We start from the raw sequence: 23,761 nt of genomic DNA on the forward strand, positions 1-23,761 counted from the left end.
CACTCAGTGTAATTTGTCTGAAAGGTTAAACAGGATGCTAACATGGACTTGGTATGCCACAAAATGAAGAGAGAAATAAAGTAAACATTTAGTTTGTTTAAAACACAGTGGGGCTTTTTCACTGTCTAAAATACTGTTCAAGTCTGGGAGCTGAGTTCTAATTTATAGCTGTAGCAACCTCTCTGCTTTACCTGTGAATTACCTTAAAAGTGTGTAGTAGAGCTTAGCTGCTCATCAGGCAAATGTCTGCTTCTACTAAGAAAATCAGCCATCATAAAAGGCAGACAGCATTTGCTAGATGCAAAAAGGCCTCTGCAATTATCACTTAATTGTCCTTCATGGGCCAGTACTGGGAGTCTCATACTTTCCCCTTAAGGTTGCTCCCTTCTTCAGCACTTTTCTTAACTGTCTACTTAATTAGTCTTCCTTCCTGGGCTTAATTGTGAATTTGTTTTGATTAATTAGCCTCAGAGCTCACTTGGCATTAACTGAAATATAGGAGAAGTGCTCAGTTTCTTCAGTGAATAGGCTACTGCATCCTAGGGGAGCCCCCTCTTTGTCAGCAATAAAACTTCAAGTCCAGATAGTGTTTGAAAAAAACTTTTTTGTAATTAACTTTCAATTCTTGTAATTACCCCCACTGTACTACAACACAAAAGTGTCACTAACAAAAAGAAAGGGTAAAATTCATTAAATTCAGGCCTCTTCTTAGGTGGATTATACATCATGCTCATTAGCTGAACCCTGTAGTTTTAGATACGATGACATAATGCTCTTAAATGCAGGTGATCAAATCACTACTAGAATCCCAAACCAGGAGTGTGGGTTACCAGCAGAGGCAGCTGTGTCCTTGTGGCACCAACACCAGAAAACCTTTCCCATACCAATCTTTTCAAAGTTAATGAGCTTCACTGAAAATGCTTTGCATAACCTAGACCAGTAAGTCTGTAACACCTTTGAGCACTAACACAGAGCTCTTCATTATGTTCACACCTCTCACATCACTCCTTTCCCTTCCCTCTTTATAGCACGTTGACTCTAGAAGACACCCTCACAGCATTACCATGCATCTGCCATCTTGATCAATTCTCATTTCAGATACTGTGACTGAAAACACAGGAAAAGGCATCTTTAAACACCATGACAGTGAAAAAATTTAATAAGCTAAATGAAATAATGTGTGTTAACAGCTATCATACCATTTAACAACCTTCCTAAATATTTGTCAAGAGTACTGGAATTCTTCAGTTTTCAAATGTAAAGGTCCTTACCTATCAAGCTGCAAAGAGAAATAAAAAATCTTATTCTAGACATTAATATTTATTTCTGTGAACACTTTTAGACTTGCATCTCAACAGTCAAGCTGACAAAGTAAACACTTTGTTTCTTCCAGCTCCTTGTTTCAATCACTGTTGCTCTTGTGCTCCAAACAGGACTGCAGAAGGAGTGCAAAGTACCTGTGGTTTTACAACCCTTTGTGCTGTACCTTTACTTGGGCACAGAAGCTCAAATGAAGCAGATCAGAACAGGAGCTTTATGAGTGGGCTTAAAAACACAGAGCAGCTCTGCAGACAAATCTTTTAACATATTTGTTTCCTAATAATCTGCAGCCCACTGTTCTGACTGATAATCAACCATGTTTTCATCTTAGAACTGGACCATAGGAGTCATTTTGGTTGTCAAATCCTAACTGAAGCTCATCCATGCAACCCAAAAAGTTTGCCTTTGAGATATCTTCTGACTGTATTTGTGAACATCTGTGAAGTGACAGGATTCTGCCCAGGACACGTACCAAGATATTCAGTTACAACAGCTGTCAATACCATTAAAGAGGGACGGCCCATGCTCTTCAGTTAGATGTATCACCTGCAATCAATCACCACTTAAAGTAAATCCTGTATTACAAAAGACATCATGCAGAGTCGTAGAAATACAAGAAATATCCCTTCATGCTGAAATGCCTTTTCAACTGTTATGAAATGAGGAAATAGCTCTTTAGGTTTATTGCATTCCCCGAATGTTAATTTAAAATCATCTGCAGATAACCAATTTAGTTGTGCATTTGCAAAATAGAAGAAGCTGTACATGTGCCTCAACAGTTTGTTTTATTGGTCCTGTTTATTTTGTCTGTAATTACTCAGCTCACTATCTCCTATTTTAGGTTTACAGAGCTGTACAAATATGGATGTGCATACACATCTGACTGTTCTGCAATCACTCTTCTGCTAATTTAAACTTCAAAAAGCTTTGTTTAAAAAACATGAACAGCTTTCTAACCAAATAAAACTACAAAAAGATAGATTTGCAAAAGACTGTAATTTTTCTGAAGGCAGCCACAGCCTTCAAAGCTGTGGCTTTTTATTGTGGCATGACTTCTCAGTTAAGCCTCTTAAAAGAAGCCCCTGGATGTTACCATAGTACCTGCTATAAAACACATGAACCTATTAACATAGAGCTGAAATATGTGACTTGGCTTTTGTTTCCAGTTCTCTCAATTACTGCTGATAGAAAGCAGTGATTTAAAATACTGAAAAACAGAAACACCCACTAGGATATCAATATGTATCCTCCAGGAACAGTCAGTGTATCACACATTTTGTCTCTTTCAAGACAAAGATGCCCACTTCACAACAGGTAACACTGGTTAACCAACTTTAGCCTAGCTCCACAAAAACCTGGCTAAACCACAGTAGCCAGTGGAAGTGAGATTACTCAGCAGAGCAGAAAACGGGCTGGCAAAAAGAATCACATGTTTGCAGGAAGAACACTAACTTGTCACATTTCAGAAAGGGCTTATTTCTTTGCAATATCATATTTGGCCTGCTGTACACAAAAATGTAGGAAGCAGGAACCAAAACAAGACCAGGCAGAGGTGAAACATCAGCTGCTGCTTCTGACTAGCAACTGATTATTGATTGACACACTGCAGAACTCAGCAGCTATAGGAGTCCTGGCACACACAAGATTCTCCTGCACCTCCTCACACTGTATTTAGGCTAATGACACAGCAGCACATTTCTAACAAGTGCCAAGTAGAAGAAAAAAATTTGAAATGCAATCCAGACCAACAGTGAACAACCCAGGTCCTGCTGTGTGCTAATGTTTTAAAGAACAATTTTGTGCAAGAGGCTGCAACAAGTACAACATCCATGTAACTGAATGAACTTAGCAACTTTTAGTAGTTAAGTCCTACTGTGAATGGCAAATGATTTACATCTCCTTGCAAGAGAATTCAACTAAATTTATCTCCACCTCTAACATACTGTTCTTCCTGCCTTTCAAAAACCAGACCCTAATGAGCACAGAGGCCAGCAAAGGACTAAAAGCTGTGCTTGAAGCCCCATCTACTGACAAATAATAGAATTGTTGCTAAACCAGAGCAATATTCCAGAGAACATCCCTTGACAAACCTGATATTGCTTCTTAAAAAAAGAACAAACATATTCAGATGTAGTCCAGCTACAAAATGTTTTCTGCAAATTACACAGGACATTTCTCTCAAGAAACCAACCAGCCAGAGAGCAACAAAGGCATCCAGCCTAAAAAGTGACATACTTTACCAAATTTGCCCTGTTCTCCTTGGCATTCCTAGCCATAGAATTAGGAAAATACAAAAAGGCATGCTGACCTGAAACCTGTATTTGAACAACTGCACTTTCCAGCCTGTGTCAGGAAAAGGTCTGCACACATTAAATCTGCTTTAGAAAGCATCCTGAAGAACTTATTTCTCTTGACTCAAAAGAAAACCCCCTCACAATCTTGCTGCCAAGTTGCAGGGGGCAAAGACACATCAGTGCCTGATATGATGACATTGTCATCACTTCTCATCCCAGCCCACCAAATGAAAACACATCCCTGGCAAGCAAAAGCCTGCTGAGCTCTGCCACAGCATCCACCCACACTCTCCTTTAGGACCATGAGCCCTGCAGTCCATACACATAACTTACCTACACTAACCCCTTAAGTATCCACCCTTCTGCTACCCAATCTGCAGACAGGTAACACAGAAAAGAATCTTTTTGTTCAGAACTCCCTTGCTATTAACTGTAAAGTTTCTTGTTTTCATTTTTAACTGGAACCAATTTGCTGCTGGCATCAGAGACCATCACATCCATGGCCTGACCGCTGGGAGACCTGCTTGAGTTAGAAGCAGAGTCTTAGGTTTAATCCTAGCCCTGTACTTTTTCCAAGTGGCAAAATTCCAGATCTCTGTAGGCCTGAGGAGCTGAAACACTTAAACTAAACGTTTTAGTGGGTGGGATCCCCTCAAGCAGTGAGACAGCATGTGTGCCCATCTGGTAGCTGGTATGGCTCCAGCACAGGAAGGACATTATTTGAATCTTGCTGACCTTGAAGAGACCAACGCAAGCCCAAAATTCAGAAAAGCTGCCAAAATCAAATTTATATCTAGTGACTAAATGACTTTTTTTCTTTTTTAACTGTTTAACTGCTTACAAAAGTTGAGGCTTGAAAAAAAAAGGACTTTCTGTGTAGTGTGAACTCTGACAGTAAATAGCTTGTTTCAAGACAGAACTAAATAGCAATAGGCATGTTCCCGTTTCACCTTCTCAGAGGTACATGTGACTTAGCCATGAATGAAAAGACAGCATACAACTTCTACCAAGTACTTCCACTGTCAGTCTGTATATGTACTAACCACAGGAACTACTGCTTGAAAGAGAATGACAGGAAGTACTAGCTCAAATTCCCCAATCCAAAGGATCTTTCACAGAGGCATGGTAATCTTGGTGTCCAAGACCTTTCACAGATACAGGAAATTAGCTGACTGCTGAAGGCCAATTCCTCTTTCCTACTTTAATGTATACTCTAGATTTAACATAAAGATCACGGCCAAGACTGGTTACAAGGTTAGTGCTCAATCCCCAAGTCCTTAGGAGTTCACGATTCCAATTCAATATTCCTTATCTCCTTCTCCTCAAGGATAGCAATGACCAGAGAGAGAAAGCAGTATATGAGAATAGCTGTAGTTCATCCTTATCTTCAGCCAGAAGGAACCTCGAAGAGCTTGGGAGACAAATGCTACATATACCATCTGCTGTCTAGACTTGGCTTCTGGAGTATACAGTATAATTACAGCTTTCCCAAAGGTCCTCATTATTATCCAGGAACACAGCAAGCAAATCAAAAGGAGATATTAAAAGTAATACATTTGGCAATGACCTATCACTGTTACACAAAATAAAGCTATCAACAATGTTCGGAGCTAATCAGGCCATAGCTTCCACACAAAAGACACAACTGATAAGCTCCTACTTAAGAGCTCCTATTTTCCTATTCAGATTGGAGGCACTAATCATCCAGCTGCCAGACAAGGAAGGGCTGCCTGTCGTTAACATATGAGAAGGCAGCTGGACCCCAGCACAGCAGCCTTGCAGCAGCTCATCTCCTAGACAACAATTTACTGGAATGCAAACAGCAGGTTTGTCATTTAAACAGAGATTATTCCAAGCAGGTTGTACCAGGCAGTCGTTAAGACTATCTATCAGATGTTAGCTGAGGATGCCAACGTTTTTTCAAGAGCTAAGCATCTTTAGGGAGATTAAGCATATTGATACAATTTGGAACAACAAATACACCCACACATTTTATACTTGTATCTTTCTGTCACTTGATGGCACAAGAACAGTAACTGATGCAGAGCAAGGCCCTTCAGAATGTAATTTCAGTTTGATAGCAAACTACCAACATTCTTCTGGGTTTTTTCCCTCAACTCTTCTTATCTTGATTTCAGCTGCTCTGTATTCATTTGTAATGTTAGGGTGGGCCTGCTTAAACATTTTTGTATGTAAAAAGTACTTCAGAACATACAAAAATTTGACAGCTGTTTAAGCAAACTTCTTTGCAGAAAGTTCTTCACCTGTCTTTGAGTTGCGTGAAGAGAAGAACACTTTCTTCATTCAGAAGATTACGTATGTTATATCCATTTCCTACAAAGAAAAACAGAGTAAGTTTTCCTTAGGATCCACTGGCAATTTTTGAATTCCTCTCCTGTCTTCAGGCAAGTATAGTTCCATTTTATCTATTTTAACAGAAGGAATATTAGCTCTTAATCTAGGATGCCACTCTTACAGGCAGGTCAGTGCATTTTGAAGAGATGACAAGGAATATACCTAATGTCATTTACTTTCATCTATGCTTAGAAGATTTTTACTGAGGAGAATGTAACAGGCATGAGCTCTCAGCTCTCAAAACCCACAATAAAACTTTAAGGTGACTGAATTTACTTTAATTTATTCCTACAGAAATTGTCAATAAAAACTGCACATGGAAACTTATCTGCAGATCTTCACTTGAGATCAGCACACTAACATGACCACAAAATAGAATTATCTAATAGGCCCTGAACACTGGGAATGAACAGCATCCTTACATTCATATACAGCCACACCATGAACTACAGGGATCACCTGCCACAAACACTGCACTGCCCATCCAGCCATACTGAGACTGGCCATCAGGACGCAGAGAAGAATGAAGTGTAGATCCTTATGGTCATACAAAACTTTCAGCATTTTAGATAATCTGCTTTCCCAAAAAGCAAATGACAAAATTGTCTCTGCAGACCCACTAGACTTTTAAGACTGCAACACCAAAAAACAGCTTCAAAGCACCAAGCATTAACTGAGCAACGACTGTTCAGTCAGGACACTGTGCTGAAAAGTTAACAGGGAAAAATGGGCTAATTCCTCATTTTCTAAAGATAAGCCTCTTCACAAAAAAGCTGTACAAAAGCTCTCTACAGCTTCATGTACAGCCTGCTTTAACACTACTAGAAAATCTCCAGACTATGTCTTAACCCACTGATGAACAGCCTCCCATATGGAATTCATGGCATTTTTATATCAGAAGGACAAAATCAGGTCTTTAAATTCTTAAGAAAACATATTACAACCTATTCAACAAGATAGTTTGAACCTTCTGTATGCAAGCACAAAACACAAAATATGGTGAACTGATCCAAATGGATTTTCATAATTTTACATAGGAAAAAAGCAGCAAGCATATGGTGACAGAAACAATTATTAATTACTAGTAACATTAGGCTCTCTGTGATGTTTCCTCAACATTACAGCTAGTGACAGAACCAGAAAACCAAGAGAAATTTACTCTCAGAACTTGGTAGTGTCGTCAAAACTTTGAGGCCAACTCGCATAAACAAGAGGTATGTGTATCCCTGCATTCAACCATTAGATCATCAACCCATTTCCAGTGTTGTGTCACATTCCATTCTACCCCATACTGTCCCATTATCTATTCAATCATTCTGTTTGGTTTTGATTCCTAGCATGCTGATTTAGTCGCCCGCATCCCCCAAAAAATGGGTTTCAGACACACACACTCACCTGCTGGAACATAGAAGCAGTCCCCTGCAGTCAGGTAATATGATGTGTTATGTAATGTCACAATAACTTTGCCATGGATAATATGGAAAGCCTTAATGGAAGCCAAAGGGTTCTAAGGTTAGCACCATTTAAGGAAGATATCCAAGAAAACACTTGCACACACATAACAAAGATAAAAACCCAAATCAATCTCTATTCCCTATACTGAGGAAAAATAAGATGCTCAAAAGGGGGATGGGGTCCAGTTTTATTTGTCTGATATTTCTATCTTGCCTGCCAGATTCACAAAGTAGGAGCACATGGACATACAGATTTAATACAAAGCAAAGCAGGGCAATGTGCACCCAAAAAACCTTCAGCAAACAATTCATTAATGTTCATTTGTTTTGGGGGGCAAGGCAGACCTCTCAACATCATATGTTATTTCCAACCACCTCAACAGATCTTCTGTTTACAAAGTCAATTTCATAAAAATTTTTAAAAAGCACACTTACTATTGTATCCATGTCGACAAATTGGTGCCCCTTCTCTTTATATGGTTTCAGAACCAATCTACCAGTTGCAAAAAGAGAGGTATTCAAATTTTTCTGTATTTCTACTGCTTCATCTTTGAAGAAGTAAGAGCGACTGTTGGCAGTGTTTACACAATCTACAAAAAAAGGTCCAGGAGATTAGCATTAATGCTACCACATAATTAGTCTTGTTACATGCTCAGAGCAATACATATTTTTTCAGTGCAATACCTCCAAAAGCTAAACTCAAAATTTAGCTGAAAAATTAGGACACTTCTTATGTCTCCCTCAGAACTTTCTCCAGAAGAGAAACGAATATTTCAGAACCTCACCTTTTTATGTCCAATGTGGCATGAACATTTTTTTTTCTCGTAAGTCTACATAATTCAGGAAGTCCCTTGGCCCCATCCATTCAACTCACCTAGATGCACTTCATTATTTGTTACTGGGTCCAGTACAACGGTTGGCTTAGACGCATCAGCTAGGCTGTGGTCCAAACTTGTAGGTGTCTCTTCGCTATCTGAGGATACAAAGAAACCAAAACAAGACCAAAAAAGTAACCAATATAGATTTCAAGAAGTTAATAATTTAACCACAATTTTTCCACAATTCTAATGTCACACATTAAGTACTTAAATTTCCTTTAATAAGTGACTAAATAGACTGAATACTCTTCCTTCAAATAAAGAAAACCATCCATAACAATTCTCTGAAAATGTCTTTTTCATTGAAATAATTTCTGTGTGTTATAGATGAACACTCTCTAAATCCTAAGAAATTTCCTGGGGAAATGCCAACTATTTATCCTATGCTATTAAAAACAGTATTTATTCAAAACTAAACTCTGTTTTGAGAGAAGTGTTTTTCTAGCAACAGATGCTGAGAGAATATGAAATACATGATGAAGCGTGAAAAACAGGTGGTTTTGCTCAACCTATTGTTGATAGGCATCAGGGGTCTTAAGAGAGAAAGCGTTCAAAGATAAGCACATGTCCAATTTTCCCTTTCTCAGGAAGTAACATTACAGGAATCTCACTCTAAGTTGTAAATCTGAGAACTATTGCTATAATAAAAAGGACTTTTCCAGAGAAAGAAATATCCTAAGAATTGATGACAACACTATGCTTTTCAAACAGAAAAGAGATGCTTTAGAATGTTCATGGCAGAATAAATATCCTGAAGCTCTCTTAAGAATTCTCTTAAGCAGACAATTTTAGCTCTACAGTGCACAAGAAATTTCTTTAAACACAGACAGAAGAAGCATGCTAAAGGCAAGCTGTAGCACTTTGTAGGCACTCATGGCAGTTTAAATACTCAAACAGTAAGACAACCAGGGGGATGAAGAAAGTTACAGTGTTTGAACAGCTTTGTTCCAACATAACCGTCTCTCTATAAAAAGAAGCAGCAACAGGTACAACTCTATAGCTATAAAAACAGAATTTTTATTGTATCAATAACATTTAAGAATTCGTGCTAGAAATTTTACTTGGCTGACAGGCTTTACATGCATCACTAAGACTCAAGGATGTGAGTGAGAGACTATCTCTGAGGATGAATGTCTGCCACAGAGGAAATCAATCACTTCTGGAAGACAGTTCAAAGGCACTTGAAGCAACCAATAGTTCTTGTAAGATACAATATGAACAATCACTACCAGCTCAGGTTCTCAGGGGCTGCAAGTGATTTATATTACAATATAAACTGTACTTAGATCAAATATTGATCTATACCAGGGTCCTGTCTCCTATCAGTGGCCCAAAGCAGGTACTCCTTCCATTCCTCAAAATGCCATAATAATATACTTAATATAATACATTCAATGGAATACTTTCCACCTCTAACCTGGAGCTCCCACGTATTTAGAGCTATTAACTCTCTTGTTAATATATCTGGTTCTTGCCTTGAAACTACATAAATATTTTATGCACAATATTCTGGGCAGGAAGCACACAGTGAGAATGGCCACCTTATTTTGCTGAATAACCCAGCTCTCACTGTCTTCCTTCCATACCTTCTAGTTCTTGTGTTTAAAAAAACAGCAGAAAACTCCAGTGAGACCATTTACGTCTATTTCCCTTCTCCATGTCACTCATGATTTCAGAGGTGTTTTAGACCTCTTCCTTAGAGGCCTCCATAGTACTGTCTTCAGGGCTGAGGAGAATTCACGACAGGAAGTCCTTCTAGGTTTTTGATGAGCTTTCCCTAAACCTTCCCTAGTCCTACCACTTTGTTTTTGAGGCGAGGAATAAAACTTTCATGAAACACACGTAGAATCAGAAATTGGTACCAACAGTGATTGTTTTCTTCCTTATTTCTCTGATCATTATGTCAGTCCTGATTAATTTAGTACTAGAACCATATGGTGTTTTTCATGTTTGTTAGCACTTGTTTTAATAGTTCTATAACTTCACAGAGAAATGTTTCAGCTTCAAACAAAAGCTCTAGACAGTCCCCATAAAGAAAGGCTCTTTAGCATTACAACATCTTCCAGAGAGCACAGCAAAAATAATTTGGCTTTTGGACTTTTGACTCCCTTTTCTGAGCACTACTTACATATTTATTATATACTGGCCAGAGAGTCTCGGTTTGCTTAAACACAGATTTATCGCCCACTTTTATCCATTTTATGCACTGTTCTTAAAGTTCTCTCTTCACCTTCCATGTTGTGGTTTTGTATTTAAACTACAACAGCTAAAGCCCTACTAACACTCTCTGCTGCATTTTTAGATGTATTACAGGCATCAGTAAAAGGGCTACACATTTTTATAGCTTCACCATGCGCACTAGCATCATGATCTGAACACAAAATGAGTACAGTTTAGTCTCTTCAGCCCTTGCTTTAAAGGCACAAATAGCACTTCTGGGTATGTCTAGCATTTCTTCCTTTCTTACACTGAAAAGTGAACAATTTTACTACAACAATGTGCAGCATTGCTATAGAACCAGTAGGAGCAGGTTTTTCCTCATCAGATCATATTAATAAATTATGGTAGAAAATTATTTTCACCCAGAGAGAGAATTGAGTGCTTACAGAAGAAAAATCTTAGAGCAGTACAGCATTTGATTAAAGAGAGTTTTTAAAGTATCCAAAGGAAAAAAGTCTTTGTTCCTACTTGTTGTATCTGTTTTCTGCTTGGGACAATCCTTCCTCCTTTTACTCTTCCTGGGAGATTCTGTTTCTGGATGCACTAGTCCACTAATCACAAACTCTCCTGAAACAAAAGGAAGTTAAACAAAGTCCACTAACTCATAGTAAATCTAAAAGAATGCAAACTTGCACAACCAACCAGCATTTCAATTGAGAATAGACTTCCTTGATGCTGAACTTTTCAGATCACTTTAGAAAGCCAGAACAAACAAAAATCTTCTCAACATTAAGTACTTTGGAGTGCAATGTAACTTGAGACATTTTGAAAATGATTTGATCAAATTTCAGTCAAAGAACATTTCAGAAAGCCATGACATGCACATCATTTTTTAAGACAAAATATCACTTTTGTGGACACCAAAAAATACTATTTTTGAGTGAACTAATTAATTAGGAAAGGACTAAACTAGGCTGAATTGTCAGTAAAAAAAAATTCCTAAGAACAAGATCCATTTTCTCACTTAGGGTATTCAACACGGAGACTACAAAATGTTATAGTATCTGCTCTCAAAAACAATCCCCACATGAAAAGAAATGCTCCAATGAATGATCCAGTAGATTGTCTCTTTTTCCAGTATCACAGACAATCTCTGACATTAAAAGCCGACTAGTACAGAGAAACTGTTCTGTTGTTCCCTCAACAGTGAAGGCAAAAGTACTTAACATGCTCCGCTGGTATTATTTTCAGCTGACACAGGAGTGTCAGAAGAGAAGAAAACTACATGGAGAGATGATTAAGTAACTGGAGACCACAAATAATCTTTTCTAAAAACTTACCCAATACTAAGCATCTCAAGGCTTGCACAGCACAAGATCAACTCAGATTTTTCTTTTTTCCTTTATCAGAAGGAAGTAAATATTGGTATTTTGGAACTAATACCTGAAGGCTTCGTGGTATAGTTTACGCGCTCGCCTCTCCAGTATTCCAGAGGTCTCATCCGTATCCTTTTTGTCCGACGAACATTAGGTGTGTTGGAAGGCATTACTGATTTCAAGGATGAAGTCATTAAGTATGAAAGAAAAATTCGGACACAGAAAATATTAAGTATTCTTTCCTCTTGTTCTGTACCACAAGCGGGTCAGCCCTTCCCAGATATTTTTATCACATTGCTATCATTACAAGAAAATAGGATTCAAGTGTTACCAAACGCCTTCTTCTGCATAAATCTGCATTTCACCCTCCTTTTTCTTAAACAATCACCACCCTGACTTAACATTAGATGTCATTCTATGTATCTTAGTGAACCACTGATAAACAGACATTAAGAGCTCAAGCTCAAGGATAGCAAACATGCTACATCTGTTAATGCAAAGTTCTCGACAAAGACTAAGAATCCAGCCTGAATCTAGGGGATTTCATTAGCAACCATGAAAAAGCAGTGCCTCAGTTATGGGAAGGGGAGGGTAACAGACTGCCTAAGTACATCCTTCTCTTCCAGATTCACAAGTCCTGTTTCCAGGGTCCAGAAGAACAGCACTTTTGCAAAAAGAAACCACACATTTCCAGGATTTCTCAGATATTTACCTTCAGATGTACTAATCACACAGTCTGAACTTTGAAGTTGTGTAAGCTGCCATATATGAATACAGTATAATATTTTAGTGTTTGTAAGAAGAGTAAAAGCCCCTTAAGATCTCCAAGCAAATTAATCAAGAATATTTAAATGTTAAAAATGGTAAATATGAAACAGTTACTGAAACAGTTTCTGAAGGTAAACAACTAAAGTGCTGTGCATAAAATAATAATGAAACCAATAAAAAACACCCACAACATAAAACAGACAAGCATGGACTACAACTGACTGCATGACCATTGTTCCATCCTATCCAGACTCAGACCACCACAGAAGGCAGGTTATTTGCACCCTCAGTTTTACTGCATAAAACCAGTTCAAACTCTTGCTGTTCTCACTGTACAGTAGGAGTTTGTCCTGACTCAGTTTTTTAGGAATGTATTCCGTGCACACAGCTGGGTGTGGAGCTGCAGTGTCAGCCAGAGATTGAGCTCTGCATGGGAGCCTCAGGCAAGAGGTCATGAGCTGATGCTGACCCTTTGAACCACAATGGGCACAGGGACCTGTGGCCCAGCCCGGTGACCGGACACTCTGGGATACAGCAGGAGCTGAGGAGTCAACTGCAAGGACAAGCAGCACCCCGGACTGTCAAGCACACAGAATGTGAGGGTACAAAAGCCCAGACAGTCCTTTGTTCCAGTTTAAGCTGTTATTCTGTTGCTACACCATAAAATTACTTAAAGAAACCAGAGGTCTGAGACTCTGCTATGAGAAACTCAGAGTCAAGCCAGGAAGGAAACCGTGTCTGGCTGTGTAGAGAGTCAAATGGGGCACCTGTCAGGGCACTGGAGCCACCCACTGTAAAGGGGTTTCAGTCCCAGGACTTTTACGTCTGTGGTGGTGGGAGTGTGACTGCCAGCATGGCTCCTGGATGGACAGATCTGAAAGTTTCTTTAACACAATACCACGGAAAATGGAAGTGTGGTAGTTAAAAAGATAATTGTTGAATGGAGCAATAAAAAGAGAAACACTAGAAGTTTTAAAAAATAACTTTCAAATTAAGAGAAGGGCTGAAGGCCTGAAGAAATAACAAACCCTATCTGTAAATACTTATGAACAGATGAACCCATTTCTAGGTGTTTGTCTGTGTATCCTTCAGCAACATTTACATCAAGTTGAAAATACATTTACACACTTACATTATGATATTTAAAATACTCTTACCTATTTTATGCTTCGCTATTTCATCTGACAACAGATGTCTTAATTTGTAATTCAAGTCTTCAGAATTATCTGAAAACACATTCAAAAACCCCATCACCAAAGGCATTTATTATTCCTGACTTTTATTCAATATGCCGACTAGAAGCAGCCAAAAGTAACACAAAGAGAAGTCCTAAGGATAGTGTTTCCACCAACACCTTTTGCTAAAAACATATATGAAATCCAGTGTAGATAAACAGTATCTGTAATTATTTTTAAACATAGTAAACTTTAAAATTACTTGAAAACTATACATTCAAGTAAATACTCCTCAGACCTATCCCTCTTGATAAAGTGAACATTGACAAATTATAAACTGTACATATAATTTTATTGATCAAAGTGCAAGGTCATTCAGATTTATATCACTGAAACCTAACTTCAGAACAAATTTTTTACCAGAAGACACACAAAACAAGGTATCTGAAAAAAGCATTGCATGGACTAATAACATTCACATCTGGCTCTGAAACACTAAGGAAAAGACTTCGTATCTCCAGGGCTCGTGTTCATTACAATATGTGGAACTTGCGCAGTGAAATTTAAAACTGAAACCAAACAAAAACCCCCAAACACAAAACCAAACCAAACAACTAACAAAAAAACCCCAAACACAACAAAGCAAACAAAAAAACCCCAGAAACAAAAAAACAATCAAAAGAACCAATCCCCCCGTCCAAAAAAAAACCTACCAAACCAAAGTATTCTTTGGGGAACAGGCCATGACTCCATCAATGCTGTAATATGGCTCAGGTTTAACTGAAGTGACTGCATACAGGACCATCACATGGCAACACATCAAACTGGTATAAACTGAGCCTGAAAATTTTGTTCAAAGTATTTTAGAAAGAATAACTTTATCCTGCTATGCATGATGCCAAAACACGGAGGGCTGCGTTCTCCCACAGCTAACCACATAAAGCTGGCATGCTGTACCACACACTAGGATAGAAACGCAACCATAGCCAATAAAATCTGCATTTCTTCTTCTGGACAAGCTGAATACAACAGAAATTACTGAACTGTCAGTCACATTTATAAGAAGCTTATACATAAAATGCAAGGAATTACGAAGTTCAAATATTACCTGAAGATGTATCATCCTGCTCAGGAGACTTAGTGCTGGAAGTAAGTTCATCTTCCAGAACAGGCCCACTGCAAAGGAAAAAAAAATACACCTGCTTGAACATGTCAAAAGAACATTACAGCACTACCAAGAATAGCAAATTAAAGTTTTCTTCAGATCATGTGGGCTGGGCTCTATTTTGCTTTTAAACCAATTAGACACTGAAGCAAATGACTACTCCTTAAAAATGACAGGTCAGAAGTTCATTAACTACTCCCCTACTCAGTCATCAGGCAGACAATTAGTGTTCACACCTCCTCTCTAAAATGGTTTCCTAAACCTTTTCTTTTTTCTCCATTCCAGAACAGACCTTCTCCCCACCTCTGTAGCATTACCTAACAATTTTCCATATACCATAATTATAAAAGTGCTTTAAAGTGTTGTTTTGCATACTCTAAGCAAAGGACAGGGAAATATTATGTAGCCTGTCACAAAATCTTCCCCATAAAATGGCAACAATTTACACATATAACTCCAACAGAGATTCTCTAGCAATCAAGCCACTTGTAACAGAACTTCTCCTACAGCCTTAGAATCAGTACCCTTGACCTTCCTTCTTCCTCCATCTGATGCTGTGCTTCACTGCTTCAACTGTGCCAGTGAAGTTCAGCTGTTATCCACCTCAACTCCAAAAGGTGCATTTCAATTACCCAGGTTAGCAAATCCACACTGCAAATCTGTCCAAGACAGATCTGCAGTAGGGTCCCCTTAGAAACAAAGCCCCCAACATTTTCAGTACAATGACTGAATAAGAATGTAATAAATTCACAGACTGCCACTCCTGCTTGCTTCGTTATTAAGTTTCCATCTCATGAAAGGGGAAGATACATGCTCACCTACATGCACAAAGAATTTGCATCGTAGATTGAGTTCTATACCCTACTTGACATCTGTTATATTAGTGCAGCTGTCATTAGTTCTAGGAGTACTGATCTTTCTGTTCAAAAATTATACACTAATGTGGAAGCAAGCCTCAAAGGAAAGAAATCCCCAAAGTCAAGAACCTTATTATGACCCCCTATTCATGACAGGAAGAAAAACTGCATTACTTTATTAACTGTATTAGCACAGTATTTAAAGCCCTCAAGCAGGAATCACAAGCCTGGTCTACTCTGTGTTCCACCAGTAGGGCACAGAACACAGCAGCTGTACCAGCTGCCCAGTCTCAGGCGGTCTCCGTGGGGCAGAGTAGGATTAAAGTAACATTTTTCAGATAACTCAGGAAATTACCTTCCAGAACTGACAACCTTCTCAGCTACAAAGGAATCCCTAGAAAAGAAATCAATATTCTTATTATATTTGGTGTTAAGTAAACTTAATGAAAGGTACCTGTAAGTCAGTAATTTTATGTCCTGAACAAAACTATAAAAATGACATTAAAAAAAATAAAAAGCAATGCAAAGACCAGTGATTATAAACCAGGATTTAGACCAGTTGAACTTAGTCATTAGATTGACAAAAATAAATAGAGCTAAAGAATTAAATGTTGTATTTTCTAAATTTATTTTTAAAAAGGAACAAACTTGACAGTGAAGTTATTCCGTGGGTGGCGAGGCTGTGTTGAACTAGATCTGCTCTGCAAGTCTCACAAGAAGACTTTAAGTAGAACAAGTTTCCTCATGTAGGAGACACTTAGTATGGCACCCAGCTTTGAGAAAAGAATGTTGATTAAACTGCTTGGTTTCTCTATTAACTATTCAATCAGCCTCAAACTACCACATACTTGAACTGGGCCATCACTGCTTAAAAGCTGACAAGATGTATTTAATTATCTACCAAGTTATACACTACTTCTGTAAAGAATCACACAAAAAGCTTACTGTGATCCATGCTGTCTGTTATGTTTTCTTTTGTTACTTTTTATTTTCTCATCTGGTAACTTCTGTTTTTTCCTTGCCATGTCCTGTACAGAAGAGCTGTCAGAATCTGTTTGAGACTCAGAGACTTCAGGGCTTGAGCGAAGAGCTTTATTAGTTCTGCGTGGAATCTTTTTGGTTATCTTCCCTGAAGACTTAGCAGACCATTTCTTTCCAGGATTCTTCACACTCTCCACGGGATGCTGGAGTGCTTTTAGAGGAGTTCTGTTATTGGCACCACCAGGTGACTCTGGTGTATGTAATACATTTCTAGGCTTTTCGGGCTTAGTCAACTTCTGAATCACAGGAGTCTCTAATTTCTGATGCAAAGATGTGGTGCACACTTCATTCAGTTCCACAGGCTCTCTTTCGAGCTCTTCTTCACCAGGTTCACTCTCTGAACTCTCCTCGCTTTGTAACGGAGACTTTTTATTACTACTTTTCTGGACAGATATTTTAAACTTTTTCCTTGGAGATACTGTCCCTCTCTTAACTACTTTGACTTTTGGAACTTTCTGCTCAGCAGTTTGTTTCTTCTTACCCAAATGCTGAGAATCTTTAGAAGCCAACTGCAGATTCTTGGAAGACTTGAGAGACTTCTTCAGTGACACAGTCTGCTCTTTCTGATGCCCAGATGAGGGCATAGGCAAATCCTCACTTGGCATCCTTGTTTTACACTGCTCTTCATCAGATGGTTTTGTTTCCAATCCACTCCATGACAACATCAGTTCTTCAGCTTCTGGTTTCCAGGATGTGTTCTTTTTCTGGTTTGGAGAGTCTTGTCTAAGTGAATCCTTTTTAGTCTTTTCTGTCAATACACAAAAAATTTGGACATTAATACCTTTTCTAATTAAACCTGAAGATACATGTTGACATTTGAATGCACAAAAAAACCCCAAAGAATCAAAATGGGGAATAAGTAAAAAAAGACAAGAGGTATCACAAAACCAGTTTTATCACCACTGGCTAAAAGAAGGCTTTCACTAAACTATAGTCTACAAAAAACTTTTTGGTGTACTTCCAATATTTCCTAATTAAAAAAAAAGGTGGCAGAAATGTTACATTCAGTCTGCTTTCCAGTTTTCAGTATTTTGTGCTACAAAAATAATTCCTAAAACTCAATTCCCTTTCTGTCCAAATATAACTGCCTTTCTACAGCAAGAGGAACAAAAGCTTGTTGGGTACCTACTTTCTATGACTCTTCATACAAAAAGGCAACACTGCTGATTTAATGTTCTAACAGGAAAGGCAAAGGATGTGGCGGAAAAAGTGAAGACACTGTCTCACTGCCTCTCTGTCTCACCCAAATCTAAGTGCGCAACTGAAACACCAAAAAAGGAATCTATTGATGTCTATCATCTACTTTATTATAACTTTCTTACAAACCACCAGAAAATAATCCAGTAATGTGACCTGTAAGGACAAGTCTTAAGAGCTGTTAAATAACTTACCCACACAAGTACTCTTTCGGCTTTGAGATGTAAGGACCTTTTCTTCACTATTAGGGACTGGATCTGACACTGACGTTTCTTTGAAGTCAAAAGCTCCAACATCCAGATGATCCACTTTCTGTTTATTAAGTGCTTTAACCTGTACTTTTTTGTTCTTGACTTTCTTATTCTGTGTCTTCTCCTTTTCAGAGGGCTGAGGTTTAGAAATGGGAGCTGCAGAGCCATAATTTTTTGATTTTTTGCTCTTAGTGGGTATCGAAATCCAAGAAGTAGAAGATGCATCACCTGATTCATCAATTAAAAATTCACATTCATTTTCTATTTCTATTTCTTGATACTTCACAGGACAAGGTGATGGTGGTGATATGGAGGTTGAGTATCTAAAGAATGGAGGAAAAAAAACATTCCTATCAATCAGGGTCAGGGGGGAAATTGACTTTCAGTCTTCCAAATCTAGTGGTAACTCCCCACTGTAACACCTAGACACAGTACAGAATGTTCCTCAAAAGAATTATTAAAAAGTTCATCCATCATATATTCCATATTAAGCCTCCATACAAACCTCTGTCCAAATGTTCTTGTTGCTACAGCTGCTAAGACAGCTGAAGAGAAAGTCTTTTCTGTCCGGGCAGATGATGCAGTAACACGTCCTGTTCCTTGCACAGGAACAACCTGCTCATCTCTCCCAGGCTGAGGTCCTTCCAAATTTTCCTCTTTGCCATGGCGCTTTGCTGAGGTCCCAGGCTGAGGTCCTTCCAAACGTTCCTCTTTTCCACGGCTCTTTGCTGAGGTCCCAGGCTGATGTCCTTCCAAATTTTCCTCTTTTCCATGGCTCTTTGCTGCAGCTGGCGTACTCCAGTTATCAAAACACAATCTACGATGAGAAAGAGCATTCAAATATGCTGCTATAAATCCTGAGTGCACAATAAAGTACTGTGAGGATGAACAGATGCTCCTGCTGACAGCACCTCACTTCCTATGAATGAGCTTCCCTTTGGAAACTTGCTGCAACACAGGTTAGCAGCAGTGCTTTCCAGTACAGTAGCAAGTGCCCACAGGAAACACGGACTCAGCATGGGACTCCTGATCAAAGTAAAGGCTGCTCAGCAAGACAAATTCCTAATTTTAGGAGAATGTGCTTGAGAAATTGTCAGGTTTTCATTCAGACTGTAGGTGCACTGCCTTTGCAATCTCACTCCATCAATGGGAGTCAATAGGATCAGTGTCACTCCATCTTTATGATCTACCCCAGAGATTCAGTCCTCTAGGAAAGCAGAACTATGGTCAGGACAGGACACTGGCCAGTGCTGCAGTTCAGCTTCAAGTCTTCCAACAAGGAGATAATAATCACAACTGAAGCTATTTTACTTTGAATAAAGCATTTGTATATTCAGAGAGAGAGGAACAATGACTGCTCATTTCTGCTTTCATAAATTTTTGTTAACTTTTAAAGTCAACACTGTCAATAAGATCCACTGAAGAAGTCTAGATGATCTGAGAAGCTGGTACTTTGGTGCACTTTCCTGGAAAAAGAGTTTAAATTTATTGTGACAGGCTTCCTTCACTTGGGTACTGCACTTACCACCAGAATATTAAATAAAATATAATTCTGCCCTTTTTTAAACCCAGATAGAGAACTTCCTAAAAAGCTTTCAATTATTTTTTATGAGTTCAAAATCCAAACTCAATTTACCCTGAGGTGGGGGGCACACCTGGAATATGACACCACAACCACGTTCAGCTCTACTTACTTAACAACAGGAGAACTTTTCGCTTTCTCCACAGGAAAAGGCGATCCAACAGACCCACGACTATTCCCAGGGTCCAATGGCACGGCCAGACGCTGGCATGGTGCTTCAACGTCTTTTAAAGTATTTTTTTTTTCACTTTTAGACACAGGAGACTCTGTCCTTATAGAAGTAGCTACGCAATCAGGTGTTGCAGGCTTCAGGTGTGATTCGCATGACTGTCCTGCCATATATATAGAACAGGTTTAATTCTTTTACTTAAAACCTTAAAAAATCCCAAGAAATAGTTACTTTAAAAACCTTAACTCAGTAACAGTGTGACCAACCTCTGCTGCTGACTGATTTTAGTGGTGATGCAGGTGAGGGTTCTGCAGACTTACAGGCACTTTTCACAGAGCTGGCTGACCCCGCCTTGGGCTGTCATAGTTGGTAACAAACAATGAGATGAAGTAAAATATTTGATAAAGCAACAGTATTTTAACAGGAATATACATTTCTATAGAACATTAATATAATTCATGTTCTTCCCTTAATTCATACTCATTCAAATCACAGTTCTATTTCACCTAAGCACTTCAACTTTCTATGGTGTAAAACTCTCTAAAAGTAATTGTAAATTTCAAACAACAGGTAAAACAGTGTGTACAGTAAAAATCTATATGCAGCTTCAACCAGATATCTGGCTAATCTCGAGGTAAACTACTTATTATTGTCATTAGAATGAATTAATTTAAACTATTTAATTACCCTTTACTAAGACAGGCTGAGGTTTAGCAAGAATTGATTTGAGATTATATTCTAACATCAGGCTAAATTAAACAAACGCCATTATAAGGCTGCCTCTTCTAAACCCTGCCATTAATAGAATATCCTAATTAAAAGGAAAAAGTAAAATCAAAATATTAAAACTAAATATACAGTCTAGATTACTGGCATCATCCTCTCAGGCAGCACATTACCAATGCCTTAACCTTGTTTCCACTCATCAACAAAGTTACAGACATATGAAGTTATTGTACAGATAACTATCAGGAGTTATCCAGCTGCTTTTCCACATGAGTCCCCATTAAATTTTTACTGCTCGCTGATAGTAAGAACTGTGCCCATATATTTGGCAAAGTGACCACAAACAACTCCAGTGGAGTCCAAGACAGCCACACCCACCACCAGTAATAAGGCAGTGTGCTTCAGCCTCAGAAAATTTAAGAAAATAAGAATAAGAAATAAGAAATTTAATTAATTAATAAGAAATTTAACTATCCTGGACAAAAAGCTGATGAAGCTTTCATTAGTAAAAACCGAAGAAAAAAAAGCTATTGAATAATGCTACTTATAGAATATTTAGTATTAGAGCACAACAAACTAGAGAAAAAACACACATTTTCATCAACTATCATAGATCATTAAATTATAGCCTACATACTTTTACAGTGCTCATACACAACTAAATGCTACAGAACTGAACTTGCACCCTCATGAACCTGTATCCAGCGCTACACTATGACTGACACTGACAGAACTTACCTGCGGTCTCTGGATTGAAGTCCTGCTCTCATTTTTCAAAGCAAAGGTTGAGCAATTTGGAGAGTTTATTGTAAGATCACTGCTGCAACCTATGAAGGAAAAAACAGTAAATATGGGGATCTTGGAATTGTCCAGGCATTATTTATTTTAACAATTTCTAAGGGTCACTAAGGTCATGTAAATCCAAACAAGAAAGGAATCAGCTGCTTGAGAAAGAGATTATAAGAGAGCTAAGAAACAGATTTAAAAAGCTGAGAAGGGGCTGTTCTTAAAAATCCTGAGAAATACTATTTTTATCCATTTTATCCCTATATTTTATTTCTATGTACTTCCCACTAATAATAACACAAGGAAGAAAACAACTATTTTCTTTTATCAGCAAATCAAGCAAAACACCAAATAAGAGCTTACTTTCAAAACAATCCTGTATGAGTTTCAGTACGTTTTGACCTGGCTGTAGATCAATCTTATTTCTAGAAAGAAGAGTAAAAAAGATTTTCAATCAAAAATTCCAAATGCTCTTATCCCAAATATTAAAGTAGCAAAGTTTCACTTCTAAATATTTTAGGTTATTATTTCTTCTAGTTCAAACCATAATGTATTTTTACCTACCATTTCCATGCATAGATATCTGCAAAAAAAAATTTGTCTAAGTAGGAATTCCAGGGAAAAAAGCTTCACTGCCACAGATTATAACAAAAATAAAGAATTCTCTAGACAATAAAGAAATTAAATGCAAATTACCCTCCTCTGTGGCAGAATCTTGCTCTGTAGTCCTTTTTTAAACGATTCTGTGAAGAAATAGGAATCAATTTTTACTAAGCACGATGACACTTGACAGAAAAACAAGTAAGCAGATCTCAAGGATTCTCAAGACATCTTGAAGTAGCGGGAGAGTGAGAGTTATTGCAGCATTGTTTTTCTTAGAATGCCACAGTGCTTCTTCATACACTTGAAACCCGAATATCACCAGTCATTCAAACAGCAGACAGGACTCCAGGCATTTACCGCAACTAGAGCAGTAATAATTCAAGCAGCAGCACATTCCCTGTGTAATAAAATAAAGCTGCTGACCTGGGAACCAGCAATGGTTGTAGAAGATAAAATGGGAATAAAGGGCAACAAAAATTCAACAGCAAAGCAGAGTGCAGCTCTTCACATATGTGACAGGAAAATATCTCAAAAAAACTTTTAGCTGAAAAACAACTATAACCTCTTCCTGACTCATGTAAATTTATAAAAATTAGCAATGTGGAGAGTATCTAATCCTAACACAAGAGAATTCTGCACGTTTTTCTGAAGTTTGCCATACTGACAGTACGTTGCATTTCATTGTGATTCGCCTTTGGCTATTACTTCCGGTACCAAAAAATAATCAAACTCTATATGGACAGATTTCACTGCAAATCTTCAACATCAGTTTAAAGTGGCAGAAGGAAGATACAGGTGACACGAGAAAACAACCGACCGAAAGCCACCACTTCAGGAACTATAGAGAAGCACACTCCGCAGTCAATCTGGCCCTGGGACATAAACCCCCTTCCCTTCGCAGCAGAGCGCAGCACAATGCACTGGCAAGTCACCTTGCGCACTACAGAAATTTTAAATTCCTGTCAAGGACCTAAAAGAGCCTTCAACAGTTCATTTATTATTGTGTTCGTGTCGCGCTACACATGAAGAATTTTAAAACTCAAGCAAGATTCTAGCGTGCCTGCGCAAGTGTCCTGCTCTTGACGCGCTCATTCTCCCGTGGAACTCGTCTCTCCGGAGGCAGCCTAGAGGGGACCGGGGTCTGGCACAGACACTGGTGCCCTGAGGGTAACGGGGCTCCCGACAGGCCAGCCCTCCGAGCACAAACGTCTGTGCCAACCGCCCGGACCCGCAGGGAGGGCGGAACCCCAATTGCAGCCCCGCTCTCCTCAGGGGGAAGTGGAACACCGGCCCCGTCCCTCCCCTCAGGAGCGCGCCGAGGGCCGCGCCTCTGCGCGACGGACGGGCCCGGCCGCCGCCCACAACAAACCAGACAGACAGACAGACAGAGACACAGACAGAGACACACACGCAGACAGACGCAGACATACAGAGACACACAGAGCGGCCGCTCCCGCGCTCTCTCACCAAGGCCTGCGCCATCCCGGACCGGGGCCGGCGCGCGCGCGCCCCCAGCGCCGCCTTCGAACCTCGCGCGCCTTTCCCGGCGGGCGCGCGCGCGGGGCCGGCGGGCGGCACCGCCCTGGTCACGCCCCCCCGGCCCC

General features: G+C 39.0%; 1 protein-coding gene across 2 annotated transcripts in view; it reads right to left on the reverse strand.

Moving 5' to 3' along the window:
• Nucleotides 1–23,761, reverse strand: part of CENPC (centromere protein C) — a 43,884-nt gene extending 20,123 nt beyond the window's left edge. The window contains exons 1-18 of one of the 2 annotated variants that reach the window (XM_038136334.1): nucleotides 23,625–23,761; nucleotides 22,251–22,297; nucleotides 21,918–21,979; nucleotides 21,507–21,595; nucleotides 20,309–20,399; nucleotides 19,986–20,205; nucleotides 18,797–19,108; nucleotides 18,235–18,614; nucleotides 16,748–17,591; nucleotides 16,158–16,196; nucleotides 14,889–14,956; nucleotides 13,763–13,831; nucleotides 11,905–12,009; nucleotides 10,990–11,088; nucleotides 8,298–8,396; nucleotides 7,859–8,013; nucleotides 7,365–7,455; nucleotides 5,879–5,948 (exon numbers count right to left, since the gene is read on the reverse strand). In XM_038136334.1, coding sequence (XP_037992262.1) covers nucleotides 5,879–5,948; nucleotides 7,365–7,455; nucleotides 7,859–8,013; nucleotides 8,298–8,396; nucleotides 10,990–11,088; nucleotides 11,905–12,009; nucleotides 13,763–13,831; nucleotides 14,889–14,956; nucleotides 16,158–16,196; nucleotides 16,748–17,591; nucleotides 18,235–18,614; nucleotides 18,797–19,108; nucleotides 19,986–20,205; nucleotides 20,309–20,399; nucleotides 21,507–21,595; nucleotides 21,918–21,979; nucleotides 22,251–22,297; nucleotides 23,625–23,639 — 2,855 coding nt within the window. In that variant the 5' untranslated portion in view covers nucleotides 23,640–23,761. The remainder of the gene's footprint in view (nucleotides 1–5,878; nucleotides 5,949–7,364; nucleotides 7,456–7,858; nucleotides 8,014–8,297; nucleotides 8,397–10,989; nucleotides 11,089–11,904; nucleotides 12,010–13,762; nucleotides 13,832–14,888; nucleotides 14,957–16,157; nucleotides 16,197–16,747; nucleotides 17,592–18,234; nucleotides 18,615–18,796; nucleotides 19,109–19,985; nucleotides 20,206–20,308; nucleotides 20,400–21,506; nucleotides 21,596–21,917; nucleotides 21,980–22,250; nucleotides 22,298–23,624) is intronic. The other variant, XM_038136335.1, reaches the window with a different exon arrangement.

The sequence above is a fragment of the Motacilla alba genome, chromosome 4, assembly GCF_015832195.1.
Source record: "Motacilla alba alba isolate MOTALB_02 chromosome 4, Motacilla_alba_V1.0_pri, whole genome shotgun sequence".
NCBI lineage: Eukaryota > Metazoa > Chordata > Aves > Passeriformes > Motacillidae > Motacilla > Motacilla alba.